At 47.4% G+C, this 24,500-nt stretch overlaps 1 protein-coding gene across 1 annotated transcript in view; it reads left to right on the forward strand.

Annotated features, from left to right (window-relative positions):
• Nucleotides 1-17,326, forward strand: part of TTF2 (transcription termination factor 2) — a 146,683-nt gene extending 129,357 nt beyond the window's left edge. The window contains exons 23-24 of the mRNA XM_086935653.1: nt 245-319; nt 15,320-17,326. Coding sequence (XP_086791779.1) covers nt 245-319; nt 15,320-15,464 — 220 coding nt within the window. The 3' untranslated portion in view covers nt 15,465-17,326. The remainder of the gene's footprint in view (nt 1-244; nt 320-15,319) is intronic.
• Nucleotides 17,327-24,500: the final 7,174 nt, after the last annotated feature.

Below are 24,500 nucleotides of genomic sequence, written 5' to 3' on the forward strand. Positions count from 1 at the left end.
ATCACTACATGCACTCGGTAAAAGAAGAGATTGGAGCCCCCCCCCCCTTTTCCTTACACAAAAATGTCTACTTTCCGTGATGTACAATGCTGGGCCTTTGCGAACCGATATTGCAACTCTTTATGTGTATGCATTTGACAAAAGAAGGGTCAATCTAGATTTGGATATAGAACCCTCTTCCTATCAGCCTCCTCACAATCTGGCACAATGCATAAATTCTGCTTTTGTTTTTTATCTTCCCTAGGAACCCTGCCTTGGAAGACCAAGCTTGTGATCGGATCTATCGAGTGGGCCAACTCCGGGATGTGGTTATACACAGGTCAGAATCTGTCTCTTTTTAAACGTGAGGCATGCATTAGGTCTCAAGTCTTTAGGACACATTGAACCCTTGGGATAGAAAGTTAGATCCTGAGATGATGTGATGGATGGTTAAAATCTCAGCATAAAACCAAATGAGATCCACTTTGCGTTATATGCCCGTATTCCAAATTTTTGCCATGGAAATTTAAATCGGTACAGGAAAAAGTTATAAAATAGATCAATGAGTTCGAGGCATGTGGGCTGCTGAATTCATATCTGTGCATAGATCGTGTTGGGTCCGGATGATTGCACATTGTTGTCCTGGAAGAGTCTTCAAAGTATCACGAGATAGGTGGCTCCTCCCCTGGACTACAGTGCGCATGGGCATCCTCTCCATCCTCAGATGTTTTTTTCCGCCATTGGGTTCGGATGTTACTATCTTAGCTCAAGTTAGAAAAACTTTCTACAAAGCCAAAAGGCTTTCGACAGCGTCGGTATCGTTTCGTTCGGTATCGGTGCCTTTGTTTCAGGAGGACATCGAGGACTCAACAGGTTTTTCTTTCCACACTCGACCCGATCTTCGATCTCAAATGGAAAGAAGTCCATTCAAGAGGTGTCCCCTTTGCAATGCAAAATACCCGCACATCGATGTCCACCCGGTGTGCAACAAGTGCCTGTCCCCAGACCACAACGAAGCCAACTGTATGGCCTGTGCCTGGTTCAGGTCGAAGAAAACAAGATTCGCCGCGCGGCTCGACTGGAGTCAAAGAAGTCAGCGCCTGTTCCCGTAAACATCTTTGGGACCGAAGACTAAGAGGTCGTTGATCTGGAGGATCAGGAACACTGCTCCGATCCGGCTTCGGGCCATGACTCAGAGTATGACGCCGAAGACGAAGAGGTGCAAGACGAAGACATTAACGTCGTCGATGAGGTAGGAGACGACGTGGAGGCCCTTGGGGCCGTAGAAGATAGCTCAGGCGAAGAGCTAGGCCCAACCGGCTGTACGGGGGCCGACTATGGCGCACTCAATATGGCTCAGGTCGAAGGATCGCCACTAGGCCTTACCCAAGATCTACAATCTCGTTCTACAGCCCCACATAAAGGCCCGTCTTCGAACATTACTAAAGAGCCTTCGGTTTCGAAACCGCCATCGGTCGATACAAAGAAATCGGAACCGACAGCATCATTGCCGAAATCGAAACCGAAAGTGCAAGTGACTCTGGTCGGCTCCAAGGCCTCCAACCCCTCGGAGCCAAAGAAAAAGAAAATGGCCGTCGATGCCGGAAAGCTCAAGAAGGTCGTCGAGCCAATGGTTGGGGCACCGAAGACCAAGGTCAAGGCCGTCGAACCGCCAAGGCCGAAGGCAGTCAATTCGCACAAAAGGCTCAAACCGAAAGACTGGATCGATCCTCGGTCGAGGCCTACGGACAGGCCGAAGACCGGCTCCAAGGACCCTGTTGAGTCGACGCGCCCCAGTCCATTCATAGCCAAGGAAGTGTCTCTGAGTCACTCCAACGCATCAAGGATAAGGCTACAGCGGTCGGACCGAAGAAGGCCCCGACGCCGAAGCTGGTCAGACAAGTTCAGACCGCGGCGACGCCTATCAAATTCGGGTTACCACCCTCTGTGCGTCCGAAGATGTTCGAGCCGAAACAAACTATCGGCGCCACTAAACAAGTGTCGGCGGAAATGGAGGCTGCACAAGAGCCTGAAGACCAGGAGCCGAGGCAATTCATCAACTCGGAAACTGGTAGACTGTCCATATACAATAGAAAATTAATGCCGGAAACACCCATGGAATCATATAAGATTCCCTTGAAGAAGAGAGTTTCAACAACATCTCCAGCTCTTGTGGAACCCCTCCGTCACTATGGACAGGAACCTCAACATTTTTCCACAACATACTCCGATGTGGATGCAAGGGATGATGAACATGAGGATGAACTCTATCATGTGGACACTGATCCTGATGATCAAGACCAACAATGGACGGACCCTGCTGACTCAAGGGATCCGCAGACTGGCCCTGACACTCATGTGTACAGTGTGAAAACATCTCCTACTGAAGACACAGCTGCCTTTAACGCCCTTATTGAAAGGGAAGCCAGTAATCATGACGTCGAGCTACATGCTGACCCTGTGGTTGAAGACTTTTCGGTCAACACCTTTTCCACTTCAGAAAGGGCAGTCAACACCCTACCCATGCTCAAAGGGGTCCTTAAACATGCTGGTGACATTTTTAAAGACCCCACTAGAGCCAGGGTGTTAAACCCAAGGATTGAGAAGAAATATAGGCCGGCCCCTGTGGACCCTCCTTATATAAGGGGACAGTTGCCATTGGACTCATTGGTTGTTTCTAATGCACGTAAGAGAGCAAACTCCCAGACTACAGGTGATGCTCCTCCTCCGGACAAAGAGTCAAAGGTTATGGAAACTTGAGGAAAAAGAGTAGATGCGCAGGCGGCTAAAATCTGGCGCATTGCCAACACTCTGGCACTCTTGGCCAGATATGACAGGGCACATTATGATACCCTTGAGACACTGTTGCAACACCTACCTGATCAGTACAAGGAGGGGGCAGAACTACTTATCCAGGAGGGGAAACTGATAACCAATGCTTCCATCAAGTGTGCTCTAGACGCAGCTGACACTGCAGCCAGGGCCATCAACACTAGCGTTATGTTAAGGAGACACGCCTGGTTGAGAATTTCAGGATTCAAACCTGAAATACAAACTTCTATCCTCAATCAGCCAGTTAACCCAGACTTCTTATTCGGACCTGAGGTTGACACCACCCTTGAAAAGCTTAAAAAAGACACAGAGACTGCGAAGTCTCTGGGGGCTCTGCAGTCACAGCAGTTTCGGGGTGGCTCCTTTCATCACTCCAATACTAGGGGCCCCTCAAGAGGCCGGTCAACACAACAGACACAATACAATAAGGGAGGTACACAATCCACCTACAATAAGAACAACCGGGGTGGATATCGTGGCAACAACATCAAGGGCAGAGGCAGAGGAAACACCAGTTCCAGATCCTCTGCCAATACCAAACAGTGACGCCCTGTCACTGTACCCGACCATATAACACCTGTCGGGGGGAGACTACAACAGTTCCTGCCAGTCTGGAAGTCCATCACCACAGACAGGTGGGTGAGAGACCTTGTACAGTACGGGTATTGTCTGGAATTAACGTCCACTCCACCCAACATCCCACCAAGACACGGTCCTATGTCCACAGAGCACTTACACTTATTGCAGCAGGAGGTCGTCAGCATGCTGCAAAAAGGGGCCATAGAGCTTGTGCCTGTAGAAGAACAAGGGTCGGGGGTGTACTCTCTGTACTTTTTAATACCCAAAAAAGACGGGTCTCTCAGACCTATATTGGACCTCAGGCCTCTAAACAGTTACATTCTGTCAGAGCATTTCCATATGCTCACCTTACATCAGGTTCTGCCGCTTCTCAGTCAGGGAGACTTCCTCGCAACGCTAGATCTGAAAGATGCATATTTCCATATACCCATACACCCATCACACAGACAGTATCTCCGGTTCACTATTCAACATCAACATTATCAGTTCAAAGTCCTCACTTTCGGAGTAACGATGGCACCCAGGGTGTTCACAAAGTGCCTGGCGACAGTAGCAGCACTTTGAAAAACAAAGAGAGAAGACCAGGTCAGGGGTGGTGTCATGTCCTGAGTAGTGTGTGGCAATCACACGGGCACATATGTGAAAAAGAGAAAAGAGTCTTACTGGGCTAAAAAAGTCCCATCAGACCACCCATATGGCGGCGTTTCATCATATGGGGATTAGCAGTCGCTCCACGCATTCGCCTGTACCATATCATGGCAATGCATAAGTGGAGAGCGGCAAATATAGCCACAGTAATGCTCAAAAAATAATAATATGAAACTTGTGAAGGGTAGTGCAGTGCTGTTGAAAATGTGCTAACTAAAAATGACTACCTAGATTGAAGACATTGCTAAACTGAATAGTCTAGGTGTCATGATTAAAAACGCCTGGTAGTGGGTGAGTAAGACTACTTTTAGGCGATGTGCAAGTGGTCAACTAGTTTCAGCTTACAGGAGTATTACTCCAGCTTTCGTCAGGACCTAAAATATTGTTTAAGGTAAGCTACTGCAACACAGATAGAGGGGTGCATACACATGTAACAAAGAATCAATTGTAGCAATAACATGTAGTATACTCAAGAAAGTCATGTCTCCCCCTCACAACTTGGACCAACATTGTCCACTGTTCACAGGAAAAAATCTTCTTCCTGTCAAAAAACAAAGAGAAAATCACTATATTCATTCGCACATATGAATCCAATGACGCCACACACACCACCAAGACAGAGGACACATACAGAAACAATTTGCGTTCTGCACCACATATAAGCATATTAGCTTAGTCACTAAGAGGCATTTCCTCGGAGTGAAACTCACCCAGCTTTGTGTGGGTGAAGACCTCACCTCGCCCGGCAACTGCTCGGCAAATGGAGGCCCCGCTCTGGTGTGCAAAAGAAAAAGACACATTTAGCGCACATAACTTATGTGTCCAGCCGAATCGCTTTACACACACTAGCCCAGTAAAAGTGTGACAAACTCTCATCTAACCCGTCAAAACAGCTCCCAACGTCACTCACCCAGTGTTAAAGTAATGCTCTAAGGCAAAGACTACAGGTGTTAACAATGCCTCCAACCTTTTTAAACGGTGTTCAGGAGTGGATGTCTGTAGTATATGGTTGCCCTCAGAGGGAAAACTGAAATCCTAGTAGTGCCATAAGCCACCATTGATTCACCAGTGGCCAATTTTACACGTGACTCAGGGTACTATGTTGTATAATGGTAGAACACCAAAGTCAAAGGACTCTGACTTAATGATAATACAGTTGTCAGAAAGGATTACTACAAAAGAACCCTGAGAAACCAACAATGCTGTGGATAGTGTCAAAGACCACTCGCTATCGGTACTGTACAGTAGCAGCACACCTCGGGAGACAGCACATACATGTCTACCCTTATCTGGACGACTGGCTTATTCAAGCAAAGTCAGCCCAGCAGTGTGCCAGCCACATGTCCCACACCATTCATCTTCTTCACAGTCTGGGATTCTCGCTAAATTATCCAAAGTCACATCTTCAGCCTGCCCACGTGCGGCAGTACCTGGGTGCGACAATAGACACTCTGGCAGCCAAAGCTCATCCAAATTCAGCGAGAATAAACAGCATGCAATTGCTGATACAAAAATTCAGACCTTAACACTCGCTTCCAGCGAAAGTGTTCATGCAGTTGATAGGCATGATGGCCTCCTGCATTTTCATAGTCCCGCACGCAAGACTACACATGCGTCCGCTTCAGGAGTGCTTAGCACGTCAATGGAATCAGGCTCAAGGACAACTGAAAGACCTAGTGTTGGTGAGCGGTCGGGCATACAACTCTCTGCATTGGTGGAACTCACAAAACCTTCGCAAGGGCCGACCTTTCCAAGAGCCTGTACCACAGATAATACTGACGACGGGCGCATCTCTCCAGGGATGGGGAGCGCATGTACTCTACTACACAGTGCAGGGACTATGGACAGCACAGCAAAAGAAGATTCACATCAACCTTCTGGAACTGATGGCAATCTTAATGGCGATGAAAGCTTTCAAGGTACACTTGTGCAACAAGGTCGTGTTGATCCGAACGGACAACATGACTGCCATGTACTACATACAGAAGCAGGGAGGTACACACACTCCACAGTTGTCTCATCTGGCTCAGAGCATGTGGAAGTGGGCCATTCAGAGGAACATCTTCCTCATGGCGGAACACCTCCTGGGCAAGGACAACCAGATGGCGGATCTGCTCAGCAGGCACAGCCACCAGATGCACGAGTGGGAGATACATCCATCAGTACTTCACCCGTACTTCCAGCAGTGGGGTCATCCACAGATAGACCTGTTCGCCACAAGGGAAAATGCCAAAGCTTCGCAAGCAGGTTCCCACAGTCGCAGGGCAATGCGATATGGATGAACTGGTCAGGCAAATTTGCGTATGCTTTTCCCCCAGCACCTTTGATACCGCTGGTGGCACGCAAACTACGGCAACACTCGATGACCCTCATCCTGGTTGATCCAATGTGGGCACGCCAACCATGGTACACCACGTTTCTAGAACTATCCGTGGTACCGCATCAAAGGCTACGCCTCACACCCAGGCTTTTGACGCAGAGCCATGGCGTCATTCAGCATCCGGATCCGCAACCGCTAAACCTGGCGATCTGGCTCCTGAAGTCCTAGAATTTGGCTACCTCAACTTGCCGCCAGAATGTATGAATATCATCAAGGAGGCAAGAGGGCCCACAACCAGAGCATGCTATGCGGCTAAATGGAAAAGGTTTGTCATATATTGTACCAACAATGACATTAACCCACTGGATGCATCTATTCAGAACATTATCTGTTATTTGTTGCATTTATACAGATGTAATCTAGCGTACAGTTCCATTTGTATACATGTATCCGCCATAGCAGCCTATCTTCAGAACAGGCAGCACCTCTCACTATTCAGAGTGCCTGCCATTAAAGCCTTTCTGGAGGGACTCAAAAGAGTGATCCCTCCCAGACACCCACCTTCACCAGTCTGGAACCTAATGTGGTCCTCACCAGATTGATGGGACCACCTTTTGAACCTCTACACTCTTGTGAGATTCAATTTCTGACCTGGAAAGTTGCTTTCCTAGTAGCCATTACCTCACTAAGGAGAGTTAGTGAACTCCAGGCACTAACCATTCAAGAGATTCATACAGGTCCACGCAAATAGGGTTGTATTACGCACCAACCCTACCTTTATGCTTATGGTGATTTCGCAGTTCCACATGAACCAGACCATAGAACTGCCAGTTTTCTTTCCTAATCCAGAAAATGTCGAGGAGAGATCCCTACACACGTTAGATGTCAAAAGGGCTCTAATGTACTATATAGACAGAACAAAGGATTTCAGAAAAACAAAACAGCTTTGTGTTGCCTTTTCTCCACAACACAAAGGCAATCCCATTTCCAAAGCCGGGATAGCCCGGTGGATCGTTAAGTGTATACAGATTTGCTATGCTTAAGCTAAACGCACACTAACCATTCCACCACGAGCACACCCCACACGTAAGTTAGGAGCGTCCATGGCTTTCCTGGGGAATATTCCTTTAGAAGAAATATGTAAGGCAGCCACTTGGTCCACCACACATACATTTACGAAACACTACTGCGTAGATGTGCATTCTAAACAGCAGGCAGCTGTAGGACAGACTGTTCTCAAAACTCTTTTTCAGACTGCTGCAGCTGGCACGGGCAGGCGCCGCTAACAGGAGGGACTGCTATGTATTCTATGCACAGATATGAATTCAGCAGCCCACATGCCTCGAACCGAATATGCTACTTACCAGTATGCATCTGTTCTTGGCATGTAGGGCTGCTGGCATTCATATCGCCCACCCTCCTCCCTGGCGCCTATAGCAGCTGTAGCATTCAGAATTACTATGTAGCATGGACATCACTCACTGTATTACACTCCATCTCTGCCACAATGGCGAAAAACAATCTGAGGATGCCCATGCGCACTGTAGTCCAGGGGAGGAGCCACCTATCTCGTGATACTGCGAAGACTCTTCCAGGACAACAATGTGCAATCATCCGGACCCAACACTAGGCGGCGATCTATGCACAGATATGAATGTCAGCAGCCCTACATGCCAAGAACAGATGCATACTGGTAAGTAGCATATTCGTTTGTTTAAAGGATTATAACATGTAACATTATTATTCCTTCATCTTGTGTTCACTTATGTGTTTTTGGCCTGAGGAATCTATAATCCTCTGCAAAACAAGTGTTGGCTTAAAAAAAAAAACACCTAAAGATTGGAGTTAATTGGCAACTAAATAAGTTTTTTACTTTTTTGCCTGTAGAAGTGTTTATATGGTGCCAGTTTGTTAACTTGGCCGAGCAGGACATGTTGAAGTTGATGTTTGAAGTTGATGTTTGAAGAAGTATAACCAGTTAATTTCTACTTCAACCCATGCAAGTTATTTTTTTCTTCACAAAAGGCTGCAAACAGCATCTTCTGTCTCTCACGTAGCTGTTTGTGCCTCAGTCACATGAGATATGGTTTTAGTATACGGATAATAGGCACAGTTGTGCCTTTTCTTTATCCCCTTTTAAACCTTAGGGTGCATGTATCAAAGAAGCTGGTCAGTAGGAGCCAACAGCGGCTCCAGCGTGGTTGATACAGGCTCCGAACCCTGTGTTTAGTGAACCATCGTCGTCCAATACTAAAAGCACAAACTTGAGTCAAAGAGGACTTCTTAAGGCTTGTTTTCTGCAAATCCAATATTTTAAGAGAATGAAAGACATTTTCGGCTCTGACTCAAAGTGATTCAAATACCTGATGCAGTTCAGCATGATGATGATGAAGAGGAGAGTCAGCATGAAGATGAGGGGCTCAGTAAAATCTACCCTTCTGGTGTTCCCTGATCTGCTGTTGGGTCATAACATTCTCCGACTGTGCACCTTCATAAAGAGCTGTCATCTTCATGCTAACCCCCTTTTCCAAATCCTAGATTTCTCCCCACCCCACTATTCTTTCATGTTCTAGGTCTAATACGCTTGTTAAAGGGGGAACTGGTGCATCCAGGAAGGCGTTTATGTTGCCTCTCAAAGGGCATGATCAAGATGGTACCCGAGGCAGAGCAGGAGCGCTTTTTAAAGTCAGTTTACCTCCATGTCCACAAGGAGGATGGTGGGCTGTGGCCAATTCTGGACCGCAGAGTTCTCAACTCATAAGGCAGTACAAATTATGACATTCATACAACTTCTCCTGGCTGCTATGACCGGATGATGTCCATGTTCCAATTCGCAAACTTGCACCCTGCACAGGCAAAATGGCATTTGTAATGTCGAGACTAGGATATGGGTCAATGTTCAATGACATGTCATTCGACAAAGGCTCCTTGTAACATGTTGGCTGATGCTGCCAAGGCTGGCCCCTTTCTGCTCTACAGACTTGATTTCCTTAAGAATTTGAGTTAAGGGGAACGTGGTCTTCCATATTTGTTATCATTACCACCTGTTTATCCCACTGTATTAGTTAAAGAAACTTGTGCAGTGCCTGCAAACAAAATACTTCTGTTAGGAGAGCTGTGCTCTCCACAGACTAATAAACGTAAGTGTGCGAAGATCTAAATATTGGTTGATCCAGTACCGTTCGAAGTCTTGCATCTCCCTGTGGACCTTACCGTACGTATTCTAGAATACCACCACTACTGTGGTTCTTTGTAGTTGAAATGACCAAGGCCGGATAAAGGAAACCTTTACCGCAGCCCCTCTGTTACTGCCGCTCTATAAACCCCATTCTTGTACCCAACCCACCCGTCTAGTGCATAAGTGACCAGACTACTTGGATGCTGCTACTTCACCGGTCGGGTTCTGAGAACGTCATTAAACTGCCAAGACCAGCATGGCCAGTCGGAGATGGTAACTGCTAATCACTGCTACGATACGCTTGCTTCGGGCCTTTATGCAAATATTCGTTAGATGTGCTTAGCTTTTTGCTTCTGAGTTTTAAAGCGGTGTCACGTTCGAAGACCGCACCAGCCCAGAAGCATAAAATGTGCATTTCGCTGATGCACGCTGTCTTTTCACGGTTGTGCTGTTCAAGGCCGGTGAACTATCCCAAGTGCAGTAAAATCACCCTGCTCAGTAGTGTTGCTGCAGACCCTGGAGAATGTTGTGTAGTAATTTGAAAAGTCTATGGGTTGCACACTTCTGACCTCACCAGCGGGTGTAACCCTCTAGCATCATGGTAAATGCAGTCTTTAGGCATGTGCGCCTTTCGTAGCTCTGGACGTGTAACAGGCAAAGTTGCAGCACCAACTCTGTACACCGGTGTTTCGGAATTGTTGTTCCTAATCAGCAGAGTGTAGGTTTCTTCAGGGATTACTAGTTCAAGTTCATGGATTTATATAGCGCACTACTCACCCAGAGGGTCTCAAGGCGCTTGGGGAAGGGGGGGGGGGTTCAATTTTTGTCGAATAGCCAGGTTTTAAGTTCTTTTCTGAAGGAGATGTGATTCTGAGTGAGGCGGAGGTGAGTGGGGAGTAAGTTCCAGGTCTTGGCCGCCAGGAAGGAGAAGGATCTGCCACCCATGGTGGATTTTCGGATGCGCGGGACTGCGGCGAGGGCTTGATTGGACGATCTGAGTTGGCGGGTGGGTGTGTAGAAGGACAGTCGAGTGTTGAGGCATTCGGGTCCTAGTTTGTAGAGGGCCTTGTGTGCGTGGGTGAGAAGACGGAATGTAATTCTCTTGTTGACGGGAAGCCAGTGGAGGTTTTTTAGGTGTCCAGTGATGTGATCTTGGCGAGGGATGTCCAGTATGAGTCTCGCTGATGCGTTGGAGTTTTTTCTGTAATTTTGCTGTGATTCCGGCGTATAGTGTGTTACCATAATCCAGTCGACTCGTGACCAGTGCGTGGGTGACAGTCTTTCTTGTTTCGAGGGGGATCCAGCGGAAGATCTTTTTGAGAATACGAAGTACGTTGAAGCAGGAGGATGAGACTGCGTTGACTTGTCTGGACATCGAGAGAGAGGAGTCTAGGATGAAGCCCAGGTTGCGAGCGTGGTCTGTTAGTGTGGGTGCTGTGCCCAGGGCGGAAGGCCACCAAGAGTCGTCCCAGGCAGAGGGAGAAGATCCTAGGATGAGCACCTCCGTTTTGTCTGAGTTGAGTTTTAGGCGGCTATGTTTCATCCATTCGGCTACTTCTTTCATGCCTTCGTGAAGATCGGTTTTGGCGGTGTTAGGGTCTTTGGTGAGGGAAAGGATTAACTGGGTGTCGTCGGCGTAAGAGATGATGTTAAGGTTGTGTTGACGCGCGATGGAGGCGAGTGGACTCATGTAAACGTTGAAGAGGGTGGGACTGAGTGATGATCCTTGTGGTACTCCATAGATGACTTCCGTGGCCTCTGAGTTGAATGGGGGAAGTCGGACTCTTTGAGTTCTCCCAGCGAGGAATGAGATGATCCAGTCCAAGGCTTTTCCTTGTATGCCGATGTTGCTGAGGCGTTGTATAAGGGTGCTGTGGCAGACTGTGTCGAAAGCGGCAGACAGGTAGAGTAGAATGAGGGCCACTGTTTCTCCGTTGTCTAGTAGTGTTCGGATGTCGTCTGTCGCTGCAATGAGGGCGGTTTCGGTGCTGTGTTTGGCTCGAAATCCGGACTGAGAGGGATCGAGGGACTTGTTGGATTCAAGGAAGGCAGCGAGCTGGCTGTTGACGGCTTTCTCAATGACTTTGGCGCGGAAGGGGAGGAGGGATATGGGTCGGTAGTTTTTAAGTTCAGAGGGGTCTGCTGTGGGTTTCTTCAAGAGGGCGCTGAGTTCGACGTGTTTCCAGCTTTCTAGGAAGGTGGCAGAGTTGAGCAAGCAGTTGATGACATCACGGAGATGGGGTGCGATGATGGAGTCAGCTTTGTTTAAGATGTGGTGGGGGCAGGGGTCGGATGGCGAGCCAGAGTGGATTGAGTTCATTAGGTGGATGGTGTCTTCGGTGGTGATTGGGTTCCAGGCGCTGAGGTTGTTAGTTGGTGCTGTATGGTCTGAGGGGGGTGGGGAGGGTTGTTCGCAGGGAGTGTTCTTGAAGCTGTTGTGAATGTCGGCAATTTTGTTGTAGAAGAAGGAGGATAACGCATCGCAGAGGTCTTGGGAGGGAGTGATGTCGTTAGATGCTGCGGCGGGGTTGGTGAATTCTTTGACGATGTTGAATAGTTCCTTGCTTGTTGTGGGCGTTGTTGTCGAGACGATCCTTGAATGCTGATTTCTTGGTGGATCGAATCAGTTGGTGATGTTTGCGGGTGGCTGCCTTGAGGGTGGCCATGTTTACGGTGGTTGGGTTTTTTCTCCAAGTTTTCTCTAGGGTGCGGCAAAGCTTCTTGGATTTTTTAAGGTCATTGAACCAGGGAGCCTTTTTGCTGCCTGAATTGATCTGGTGCTTTTTCAGGGGTGCTAAATTGTCAGCGCTGTGAGTGATCCATTGTTTGAGTTTGGTGGCCACTTGGTTTGGGTCCAATGAGGGGGTAGGAGGGTTTTGGTTGAGTGATGTGAGGAGTTGATCGGAGGTGATTTTGTTCCAGTTTCTCCGAGGAATAGGTTGTGGGCAGTTGTGGGTCAAGGTGGTTTTGTAGCTGAAGTGAACACTGCTGTTGTCCGTCCAAAGGAGATGTGCTTACTGGAGGTGAAGATTGGGTCGAGCGTATGTCTAGCTACATGGGTGGGGGTGTCAACAAGTTGTTTGAGTCCGAGATTTGCCAGGTTGTCCAGAAGGGAGTTGGTGTTACTGTCGTGTTTGTTTTCAAGGTGGAAGTTGAGGTCTCCTAATAGAATGTAGTTCTCGGAGGCGAGGGCATGTGGGCTGACGAAGTCAGTGATGTCATCGCTGAATTGAGTGCGGGTTCCTGGAGGCCTGTAGATGAGTGTGCCTCTAAGTGTGGTCCTAGGGTCGGTGTGGATCTGGAAGTGGAGATGTTCGGCGGTTGCAAAATTATCGTCGAGGCTGGTCGTGATTTTGATGGAGTTCCTGTGGATGATGGCGATGCCTCCTCCTGTTTGGTGCGGTCTTTTCGGATGATCTTGTAGGCGTCCGGTATGGCTATAGCGATGTCGGGTGCTGATGATGTGTTCATCCAAGTTTCTGTAAGGAAGGCGATATCCGGTGACGCAGTGTCGAGTAGGTCCCAAAGTTCAGTGGCGTGTCTGTGGACCGAGCGGGTGTTCAGCAGGATGCACTTCAGGTGGTTAGTCGGAGCTGTGTTTGGAGGAAGTGGATTTGGTGAGGGTCCTGAAGCAGGAGAACTTGCAGATGTGGCAGGCGAATGGGCCGTGGGTACGTCCTGGGGTGGCTTTGTAGCATTGTGGTGTGTGTCCGGGGTTGAGGGCGAGGAGAGTTGCGGCATCGTATGTGAATCTGGTGGGCTGGGTGCGGCGGGGGCCAGGGGGTCTGGCGTTGGGCGCGGTCCAGGCGCGGACGGGCGTAGACGGGCTTACCTTTGGCGCGACCGCTGCGCGTGAATGCATCTTTCATATGTGGATAGTGGAAGGGGAGGGGCGAGGGGGAGTCAGCTGGGAGGCGGGAGCGGGGAAGAGACTAGCCAATAGTTACAACCACAAAATGGCAGCCCAAATATAAAGCGAGACAGGGGCACAGCCGGAATAGCGCTAGGATCCGGGCAGTGATAGCGGCACAATCAGGCACAAATGTTATTGCAGGCGATGCGGGCGGCAGTCTAACAGTTAATATTTAAATCCAATCCGCAAATTACAGTATAAATTATCAGCAGCAAAGCGCTACGATGCCAGGCGCTACAAAAATGATTTCAAGCAATGCGAGTTGGTGATTTCACCAAGCGCTACAATAGCAAATGAAATGAAAAAGATATTTCTAAAGCGCACTGCGGCCAAGCGGCTTCCTGGCGCTGAGGAGCACAACAGTAACTACAGAGGGTCCCATGAGAGGTTAGCCGGGAAATGCCTGAAGAAAAAGAAAAGTTTTAAGGGCTTTACGAAAGTGAGAGAAAATGGGGATAGAGCGGATGGAGAGAGGGAGATTGTTCCAAATCTGGGGGGCCAATACAGAAAATTGGGTGCCCCCGGTTCGGGATTTGCGGAAGCGGGGGACATGAAGGAGAGAGAGAGAAGAAGAGCGGAGAGATCGACTGGGAGCGTGGGAGGAGATTAGAGAGTTAATGAAAAGCGGGGCAGAACGAGCGTGCGCCCGGAAAGCCAGACAGGCTAATTTAAACCGGGACCTGAAGAGAACCGGGAGCCAATGGAGGGATTTGAGGGCCGGGGTGATGTGGGAGGATTTGGGAAGACGAAGGATAAGGCGGGCCGCCTGGTTTTGGATGGCCTGGAGACGGCGAGTTTCGTAGGCGGGGATGCCTACGTACAGGCCGTTGCCATAATCCAGGCGGGATGTAATGAGGGCCGTGATAATGGTTTTAAGGGCATCAACAGAAAAAAACCGGTAGATCTTGCGAATAAGGCGGAGGGAGGAAAAACAAGAAGACACAACGGAACTGATTTGGCTGCAGCTGCGAGGAGGAGTGAAGCGCTTCCAGTTCTGGGGGTCAGGGAGCGTGGGGAGCGACCGCTTCGGTGCGAGCGAAGATGGTCACAGCGCTAGCCCAGATGGGGCAGGCCTACTGTATCAGTGGGAGGGGGGGTCAGCTGGGAGGCGGGAGCGGGGAAGAGACTAGCCAATAGTATTAACAGGTTTGGTACCCCTCGTGGCGCGAATATGCGGTGTCCGAGCTCGTCAGCTCCAAGGTTCAAGGGAACCATATAAAGTGAAAAGTCTATGGGTCGCACACTTCTGACCTCACCAGCGGGTGTAACCCTCGAGCATCATTTTAAATGCAGTCTTTAGGCATGTGCACCTTTCGTAGCTCTGGACGTGTAACAGGCAAAGTTGCAGCACTAACTCTGTACACCGGTGTTTCGGAATTGTTGTTCCTCATCAGCAGAGTGTAGGTTTCTTCAGGGATTACTGGATAGGTCGCCAAAGTATTAACAGGTTTGGTACCCCTCGTTTTCGAAGATGCGGTGTCCGAGCTGTAGTAATTTGTGCAGGAAATGTTTTTCTACAGTTGTGTGCCTCTAAAGGAGATTCTTGGAAACTGAGGGATGGAGGGGCTCGAAGTGTCACATTCTATCAATGCTGCATTTGAAAATGGAAGACACATGACAACAAGACTTTCAGCAAAGTCCCCCTCCTGCCCTAGTCCCATGTATGACGTACACTAATTATCTGCTGTGCTCCCTGGGGATTAATTTGTTTCTAAGATCTTGTGCGCGTATTGTGAAAAGCCCCATGTTCCCAGGCATTGTGTTATCTAAAATACTGATCTACAAATATTTCAAGAAACTGATATCCCAGTCTTAAACATGCTTATGGGTGTGCCTGTAAAAATACTTGTATTTACATTTTATCTTCAAGGTTTGTGTGTGAAGATACTGTGGAGGGGAAGATTGCGGACCTCCAGGAGAAGAAGAAAGAGCTGGCCAAGAAGGTGCTGTCGGGGACCGGGGAGGCGTTCACCAAGCTCACACTGGCCGACCTCCGGGTGCTTTTTGGTGTGTGACGAGCTGCCAGCTGGCAGGCCCCCCAAGCTGCTACCATTTTGTTATTTGTCTGTGTAAGTGTCCAGCACAAGGAGCAGTTTCTGAGCTGGGGTGAAGTGCCTGAATACCTCTATTGACATTTCTTGGTGCTATATTGTTCAAGGGCAGAGAGGAGAAGGCATGGCCTAGCCCCTGCTTTGTCGCTCCACCGAAGGACTGATTTATATGACTTTGTTTACTGCCTGTCCCTCGCCCTGTTTGTTGAGCTCCATTATATTAGTCTTTCAGTTCTTGACATCATCTCACTGCCAATTACGAGCTGCCTCTGGCTCCCGCTGCCTCCTGGGACTCCGCGGCAGCTAAAGCTGAGGGCTCCAGTGATTACCGTGTAATTAAATCTGCTCTCAGCCTGGTCTCCAGTGGCCCTGTGGAAGCTGTTCCCTGTCCATAGCACGGTGACTGGTGCTGCACAGCGACTGAACAGCGTTGAAACATGCCGGGGAAGCAATATTTCGAGGTCTTCCTCAAACGTGCTTCTGTTAGCGGTGTTGGATGCTGTACCTGTTGGTGAGCTCTTCATTGAACTGTAGCTGATGCATGTTCCTGTGTCTTCGTGGTCCTCTGATGCACTCAACCGTCTGGGTCAATGTCCCCCCTAGTGACTCCTAGCCCAGAGGAGATTGACCATTTGTTTGAGAAGATCATGAAATGTCACTGTGTGAGCAAGGCGTGTGTGCTGTGCCCAAGAGATTTTCACCGGCCTTACAACTGCTAGAGATGTGCGCATGGCCCCTGCTGTTGAAGCGCTGACACTCACAGGGTTCAAGTCCAGCACTTACTAAAAGTCCATACTGCATCTAATAATCAACAATTTGGGTCCTCTGCAGAATATTTTTTGAAAGTTCATGGAATCCAACTCTGACTTTAAGTACAACAAATGATACCATTGCAGACGTGGGCCCCTTCTAAATCTATCTGAGGCCCTCTGAGTAGGCATGCGCAGATGTTTCACTGTCCTTGAATGGAAGGCTGCTGTGCGGACTGAGCTCTTGTTCATGAGGTGGGGTGAACCTCCATTCTAGCTGTCCGGCCTCAGAACACTTTCAGCTGCTTTGGTCTTAGTGGGATTTTCTTTCTTACAGACCATAAATTAACCAGTCTGGGTTTTCATAGAGAGCACTTGCAGTTCTTGGTGCATGTGCATTGCTGCTTGGATCCCACCCCCTGGAGGATGGCTCTTGACACTTTCAAGTAGTTGGCAAGTGTTTGTGTTTATATTTTCTGTCACTTTGATGGTACCTGATGTGGGCGGTGTAAATGTTTGATTGGCTTGTAAATATTTGGGAAATTTTTGGAGGTATGTATTTATTTATTTTATCTGTTTAATACGCTCTTGGTTAGGGTAGAAAAATGATTCTGATACTCTCGTGCGAAATGACCACAATTTCCATGCCGCTTTATGCATACAATTTGGTAGCCCATTATGCCTAAAGTTAAAACTTTTAAGTTTTATGTAAATCACAACCTTAGTCTGGTGTATGCCTGTGAGATGTATCTGTGTGACCTGGCCAATGGTCGCTCCAGGTGGAGGGACACCTCTGCAGTCTACTTTGTAAATCCGTAATTTTAAGCCAAATTGTGTATTAATCAATAAATTGACAGTGGATGAAAGACTACATCTACACTCGCACATACCTCACTACATTCCGCTTAAGACTCTTGAGTGTAGCGATCCCTTCTGCAGGCGTTCTTGGGATCCGTCTACTCAGGATGGTGCGGGCGGATCGCCAGGCTTCCTTTTAGATTTACACGGTCTTAAGTTGAGCTCTCCTTTCTAGGTTCATTCTTTAAGATCAGCACACTCTGGATAGCTCACACTAATGCAAGGGGTCACCTTTAGGCTCTCAACTGCTGCAGCTCATAAGTGTGCCTCACTGTTCAGGACATGGAACACGGACACGCTAGCACGTGGTCTTCTACTTTAGGCATTACATGACTGATCGCTTAAAGACCCGTATCTCTTGTTTTGGCCTTACCTGGTTAGCTGTTTCAGCCGCATCCTCCAATTAAGTCTTACATAGTCATCTGCTTTGTGGATGACCTGCTCTCTGGTGCGTTCTTGTTGACGGCTCGGAGAGATATCTTCTGTTAATTGGTAGATGGTTTGTTTGACCGCGTCCTCTATTGGATCAGTGGCCTTTGTTAGTCATAGAGGCAACTGTGTATAATGCCTTTCACAGTTTGAGCTCCTTCGTTCTACTCTATTGGGACCGCAGCCCTTTAACTGCAGTTTAGGTGACCTCATGAAAACTGCCTTTCCCAGGTTGAGCTCTGTCGGATCTGCCCTCTAAGAGGTGCCTGGTTTGAATTGTAGACCCTGAAGTGTTTCCAGGATGCCCATAACACTTGGATAGAGCTGGAGTTGGGAGAGGCCGCCATCTTTTTTGAAGTGCTTATAAATTGCCTCTTGAGCTGTCGTAGGCTCTCTCTCTGGGCATCAATTAATCCTACGGCGTGCAGCGCTATATTAAGGATTTCTTTCAGCTTTCTAAACTGTCTGCTGCTGTGAAAGACCATGGTGCCTCTAAAGATGTCCTCTCTACTAGAACAGGTTTTATACTTTTATGATGATTTAAAACATGCCATTTATTGCACTGCTTAAGAGCTCTGGATTTACCCAGTTTGTTTTGTAAATAAAGCATTGTTTTAAATTTTGTGTTCTGTGTATTTGATAACCAACAGAGACAAGACAATGACCAATGGCTGCACTGCTTTTGAGAGTCAATTGGCGAAGTGCAGTTTTCTTCACATTTTTATTGCAAGTGATCATTAAGTATGTGCATATACATGCATGATAGATTAGCGCCAAGAAACCGCTCGGTGGACATGCTCACTATAAATAACAGTTTACGTTGTATTTTTATAACTGCATCAAAAAGTTTTTCAAGTAGGATCGATCTCGTTCTCAGTAGCTAAACCGCTCTAGTGAACTGCACCCTCTGTTCTAAACGTGCCCACACCCAAAGAAGTTCTAAGGAAGTCTCTGCCAGCTGCTGGCATTGCCCAGTGCCACCGTTGCAGTTCTGGTCCTTTCTCCTGACCATTGCTTGTAGCCCCGCTGTCACGCGCAGCACCCCTCTGCCCCTGAGCGGTTTGCTGCAGCACTGCGATTCCAATGGAAAACCAAACACGTGTACCAGAATAAAATGGAAAACTGGCTTTGGCAAAGCAGATGGGTCCTGGCAAGCTTGCAATTTTATTTATTTGTTGCAAACATTTACAACTGCCATTAACAGTTTAAAAGTGATGTTTATAGTTACCACCATTTAAATGTGGCGTGTAAACCTTTGCAAGAAAAAAGAAATACCCTTCACTAAAATAAATATAAAGCATCATGAATGCAGATTGGCCCACCATCCTTAACACTACAATGGACTACTTTTTAGCTGGATGTTGTTCAAAAGAACAAGCAAAATGTGGTCACTATGAAATGGGCCAATGGCTGAAGTGGGCTGACCCATTGCCCCTTGCTGTTGTGGTGAGTAGAACCAAAATGTAAAAGATAGTTGAGCAGACCAAAAAACTAAGAGGCTTGACTGAAAACCCCGCTATGTAGCTAGATGTGTATTTTACAATATGTTGCTGATGTGATGGTAATGCTGCCTCTAGACCAGACCTACAAATGGGCTGGGTCAGGTGCTTGCCTGCCATGGGGCAGTTTGAGAGCCTCTGTTGACCTGAGGTGCTAAATCCAGAACCGGTCCATAATGGGTCAATGGTCCAGCTGGAGCCACAAAGGAAGGAAGGGGAGCAGCTGGCTTGCCCACGCGGGCTCAAGTTTGTTAGGGTAATGTAAGCCAATCCGCTGGCTTCCCTGCTGTGGCAAGAATAATTGTGGAGTCTGAAAGCACGTGCTCTGGTGGATATGCCATTCTGTCAAGGGAACGGGGGAGTGTGCGAGTCACTAAAAGTTATCAATGCTTTAACAATGTTTACTTTCTGCAGCGCGTCCCAGTGTCTAATCGCTGTAAAGTAAGTATGGTCATGAAGAAAGCATCTTTTCAGTGCCTTTGCTCAAAAAGGAGATCCATGGCTCAGCAATGGAAACCTCAGCTCCGATTAAGCACCGGGCACCCTGTCGCCCATCCATTTCCCCAAACATGTTTGAAGTGAATTGACACCTGCTTTTAATAGGGAGGTTTTAGACAACACTTTAAATGGGCATATTTTCCAGTATTGACTTTGCTCCAAGCAAATGGTGTCATTCAAGGAATGAAAAAGTAGTACTTTCCAATAGTAATGGTCTGTAATACTTGTCTTACACTTCCCTTTGAAAGAGCTACTTTGTTTTTCTGCGTGTGCCAATCTAACAGGTACCTACATTGTGTAATTACGAGTTGTACCGGTTCGGGGTGGTCGTGTCTACCTCACCATTAAGTACATGAATCATGATTACACAAGCAGTGAAATTCAAAACGTTTGTTTTGTGCATTAGTTTATTTATAGGTTCTGACAGGACAAACATTACATCCTCTATGTAAATCATTCTCGTAAACACTTCTAACTAAGATTCCTCACCATTTGTAAATACCCTGGGTGTCACACTGGATTTGGAAACTTTTGTGCAGTACCTCTGAGAGGCAGTAGTTGGCTCCATGTGGCGCAGCGCTGACACCGTTCTGCTCCTGAAATGATGTGCTGCGCCTTTATCAGTATCCACTAGAGCATGCCGATATCCATTCTTTTCTTTCTGCACCTCCTGACGTACAATCGTAGTTACCTCCAGTCTCTTTGATACAGTTTTTCAATCAAACATTTTACAATTTCCAACCTCCCAAGATGACCGGACTACAACCCTCCAAGGACTGTTGCAAACAAATGTCTGTGACCGATCCTCATCGGATTTCCTTGAGGTTGAGCCATAGCTCTAAGGCCTGCAGTGACTGAGTCGATAAACCCAAAGGTCATAAGAGGCAAAATTCTGCCGCCAAGCACTGGAAGACACCAGAACCATACTGGTCCAAATTGCAGGGTCAGTCCTGGTCCCATTCTAGAAGTCACGGAATCATTCCAGAGGTCGGTCGCTCGCTCCACGTCTTTGGGTAAGTTGAAGAAAAAACCCACAAAATCCAAGCAGGACTCTGACCCTACAAGCCGTTCTCACACTCCTAAGGCGGTGCTAGGATGTCCTCTAATAAAAGAGAGAGGGACCCCAAAACCAAAGGGATAGGGTTCCACAATTGACGTTAGTCTGAAAGAAATTCCCTTTGGGTAAAATAGCGACAGTACATAAGTACTCACAAGCATACAGACAACAATTTACAGGGAAGCAATGTAGATAAATAGGATTTAACCGATATATGTGAAAACACTCTCAAAACATTTCAAATTATAAAAACAATTTATTAAAGATACATTACATTAGATAAAAACAGAAATTTGGGAAACATATAAGGACGGTGCAATAATCAGTAAAAACAACATTCAATTAAAAAGGAGTGTACAGGAAAAAAGGATAGAACCCAATCATAAGACAACAAATTTGGTTTCCTCCTTGGTGTATATTCCTAGATTTACTCCTTAGGCGTCGACGCGTTTCGGCGGTGTAAACATATTAATCCGCCTTCATCAGGACAGTAGGACAATACAGTTTCCCAAATAGATTCTCGGATATATGATAGGTCTGACCAATATTGTAAGGGGTTTTCAACCTCCTATGCGTCAGAACAAGTAATTCGTCCAGCGAATTCTTTTAGATATAAGTTCAGATATGTGTTCAGGTACTATTTGGATTTTAGTGATGAAAGGCGTAAATACGTCTTTGAGGGTCATATACTTCTCCAGTTAAATGACTGGACAGAGTGATTAAAAATGCTAGTACATAAGCACGCAGTAGTGATGATTTCACTTTTAACTTCGGTCCTGCTTAGGCGCAATCGAAGTACTACATGGGTTCCGGGATTTATCCAAAGATACCCACTGTGCAAGGGAAGTCTTTTCTGTGATCCCTTAGGCTTTCGATCGTCGGACGTCCTGCGTGCTCCTATCCGTGTCCCCGGCTAGGATGTCACCATGCCTTTCAATCTCGCGTCCGTAGTCCATCTACGTCGGAACCTGCCCGGCACAACCAGAGTTTCCAGGGTAATCTGCGTTTCCGAGGCAGATCCAAGAGTTTTTCAAGGCTGTGTTCTGACTCCTTGGATCCTTACCGACCCCTCTGGTGTGGGGCTTTGGTCCCACCCCCAAGGAGGCGAGAGCCCCTCCATCTGGTGTACTGCCAGAGGGTTCGCCCTCTGTGCAAGTTGGTACCTCCGAATCCACCACTGGGACTCCTCTGGCTTCCTTTCTGGCACCACGATCCAGACCAGTCCCTGGAACTTCGCTGCTGATCCTGACTCCATGGTCGCCAGAGGACGAGGTGCCCATTGTGATTTCTGAGTCGGTGCAGCTATGGCTTCGAGTGAGGATGCTCTCTGCTTCCATTGAAGCATCACCTCACCCACTAGACTCACCACCCCACAAGGACAGACTCCTACATTTCACTCCTTGTTTGGCATGGATTTGGACAATGATTATGATGCAGGTGACAAAATAGGGCAACCGAACCATAAGGAAAACTAGTATGATGGGTTTCAAGATGCCAGTGGCCTTCATACTTTCTCTGAAATGTGCCTCATCCCCACCTCCCACCATCTCCTCACTCCTACCGCTCTGAGGAAAGTGCTTCTTACGCAGTGGTCACGCACAGGGCCGACTAAGTTCTTGACCACTAGCTCCCCACCTTACAGATCAGAACCTGTGTCTTGATGGAAGTGCTTCATCTGAGGCAAACATCTACCGAGCTCCTCCTGCCCTTCGGTGATGTACTTACAGATAGTTTTGGAGGCTTGGGCCAAACCTTGCTCAGGCCCCCTCGGGAAATCGCCAGATTGCACCACCCTGCCCTAGGGGTACTTGCATGTTTGGCTCCGCAACCCCTCTGCTGAAAGCTTAGTGGTGCAGGTGTCTACAAGTTGCACAAATCTGCACACTTTCCCAACTACTGCCCCGATAGGGAATCCAAAAGTGTGATGTGGAGGGCACGGTACCCGTCTCCAAAGGCGCTGCAGTGCTTCCCAGGCAGACAGGGGGCTGACCTCTGTGGCACACTGCCCTTAGTGCCAGATATGGGGGAATCTTGGTGGAGCCCCTCTAGCATGTTCAATTATCCAATTTTAGCCAAAAAGCACCCACTTTTCCTTGGGTGTACCACAGGGGTGTGACCATCACCAATGCTGGTCAATATGCATGTGTGTGTCCCCCTGACATTATTTGATCCTTGGGGTGTATATTTCAGTCTTAGACAGATGACCTGCATTGCCCATTTGACTAATCAATTGCTTTGCAGCAACATAACAATGACTGAGAGACTATTTTCTCAAACTAAATGCCCAAAAAATTAACATTCTAATTGCAGAGAAGCATTAAGATCTTCCTGCGTCAGTGTATGTGCCCGCTTGTGTTTTGTCTATGTTAGACAACTGTAACAACCTGTTATTACCCACTTATGCCTTTGCAAAACTGCGGCATGAACAGCAATTCACTTATCTTCTAAAACCAATAATTGATCAATAGTCCAGTGCATGTAAACACCTCCACTGCTCGACAGTGCAGTAGAAAATCCTTTTTAAATGTCTTTGCTTAATGCACAAAGTGTTTTTTGTGTAAGTGTAAATACCCTGCCCTTGGTTCTGACTCTGAACTCCCTCCTAGCCCCTATGTTCAGAGAACATGTTGGTGCTAGTAGCTCCTCGCACACTCACAAATGTACTGGTAAAGGGCACTAGGACAAGCTGTTGTTACATCTCCGATTAATCCTTTCCCATTTGGCTTTTATAATTTCAAAAACGTTTTTATTTTTGTTCATATGGCTGAAAACTGTTCTTCAGTGCCAAGAAGTCATTCTGACACTCTTTCCACTTTACAATAAATAAAATCAATTCAACATGCCTTTTTTTCCAGGGGTTAGTAAGTAGGCCTTTGAGCTTCCTTTTCATTGAGATCCTTCAGCCTCCTCATCACTTTGACGAAACCCTCGTATGACCAATGATTGTGGCCTGGCAGAAGCCACAAACGTCCCCTGCAGGACACTCACTGGAGTCTAGAAAGCCCAGCCAAGCTCCTGCAGATCCCACATTCCTTCCTGCATGCCCAATGGCTCCACGTTTGGTAGTGCCAAGGCCCATTGCCAAATCTCACTGCAATGAATTACCAAAATCAGCCTGGTGTCCAAAAAAGCAGGTTCCATTGAAGAGCATGTCCATAAGGGATGTCTGGACATCCCCTGGGGAGACAGTTGACCTTAGCTAGACATGGCGACTAAGTGCCACAGACGAAGTAATTGCTCTACCTAGCGATTCTGCATTGTCCAGTTCGCAGCGTATTGTGAACTATGCCGAGTCCCTGCCATCAACAAGAAGCTTGGTTCAGGATGGCTCGGGCCTCCTCCCGAGAGAATGGGCAGCCCTTGCGTAGAAGAGTCCCATACTATGTGGGTATACCGGCCCAAGAAACATGCAGTGTTCATGCTGACTGCGGTGCAAGACTTGTGAAAGAGGACTTATGTAGTAGGGAATCTCTGTGTATAGTCATAATCTAGTGAATAGTCCCACCCATGTGCGGGGACCCCGGAGCAATCAAAAAATAATCTCTTAAACGGTCTTCTTTGCAGTCCTGCATAGACACTTAAGAGAAAATCAAAGACAAATAATGCAGCCTATAACCACAAGGCTACACTGGCCAGCACTTCAACTTAAAGTGAAAAGGATAGCCAAATAAAAATCACATTTTACACATATCACCAAGTTTCACTAATAGAGAAACTTCCCTTCACCAAAATCCTTGAAATGCATTATTTGTCTTTGATTTTCTCTTAAGTGTCTATGCAGGACTGCAAAGAAGACAGTTTAAGAGATTTTTGATTGCTCCGGGGTCCCCGCACATGGGCGGGACTATTCACTAGATTATGACTATAACAGAGATACCCCTACTACAGAACTGGAGTTACAGGACAGAAA

Source organism: Lissotriton vulgaris, chromosome 8 (assembly GCF_964263255.1).
Source record: "Lissotriton vulgaris chromosome 8, aLisVul1.2, whole genome shotgun sequence".
Lineage (NCBI taxonomy): Eukaryota > Metazoa > Chordata > Amphibia > Caudata > Salamandridae > Lissotriton > Lissotriton vulgaris.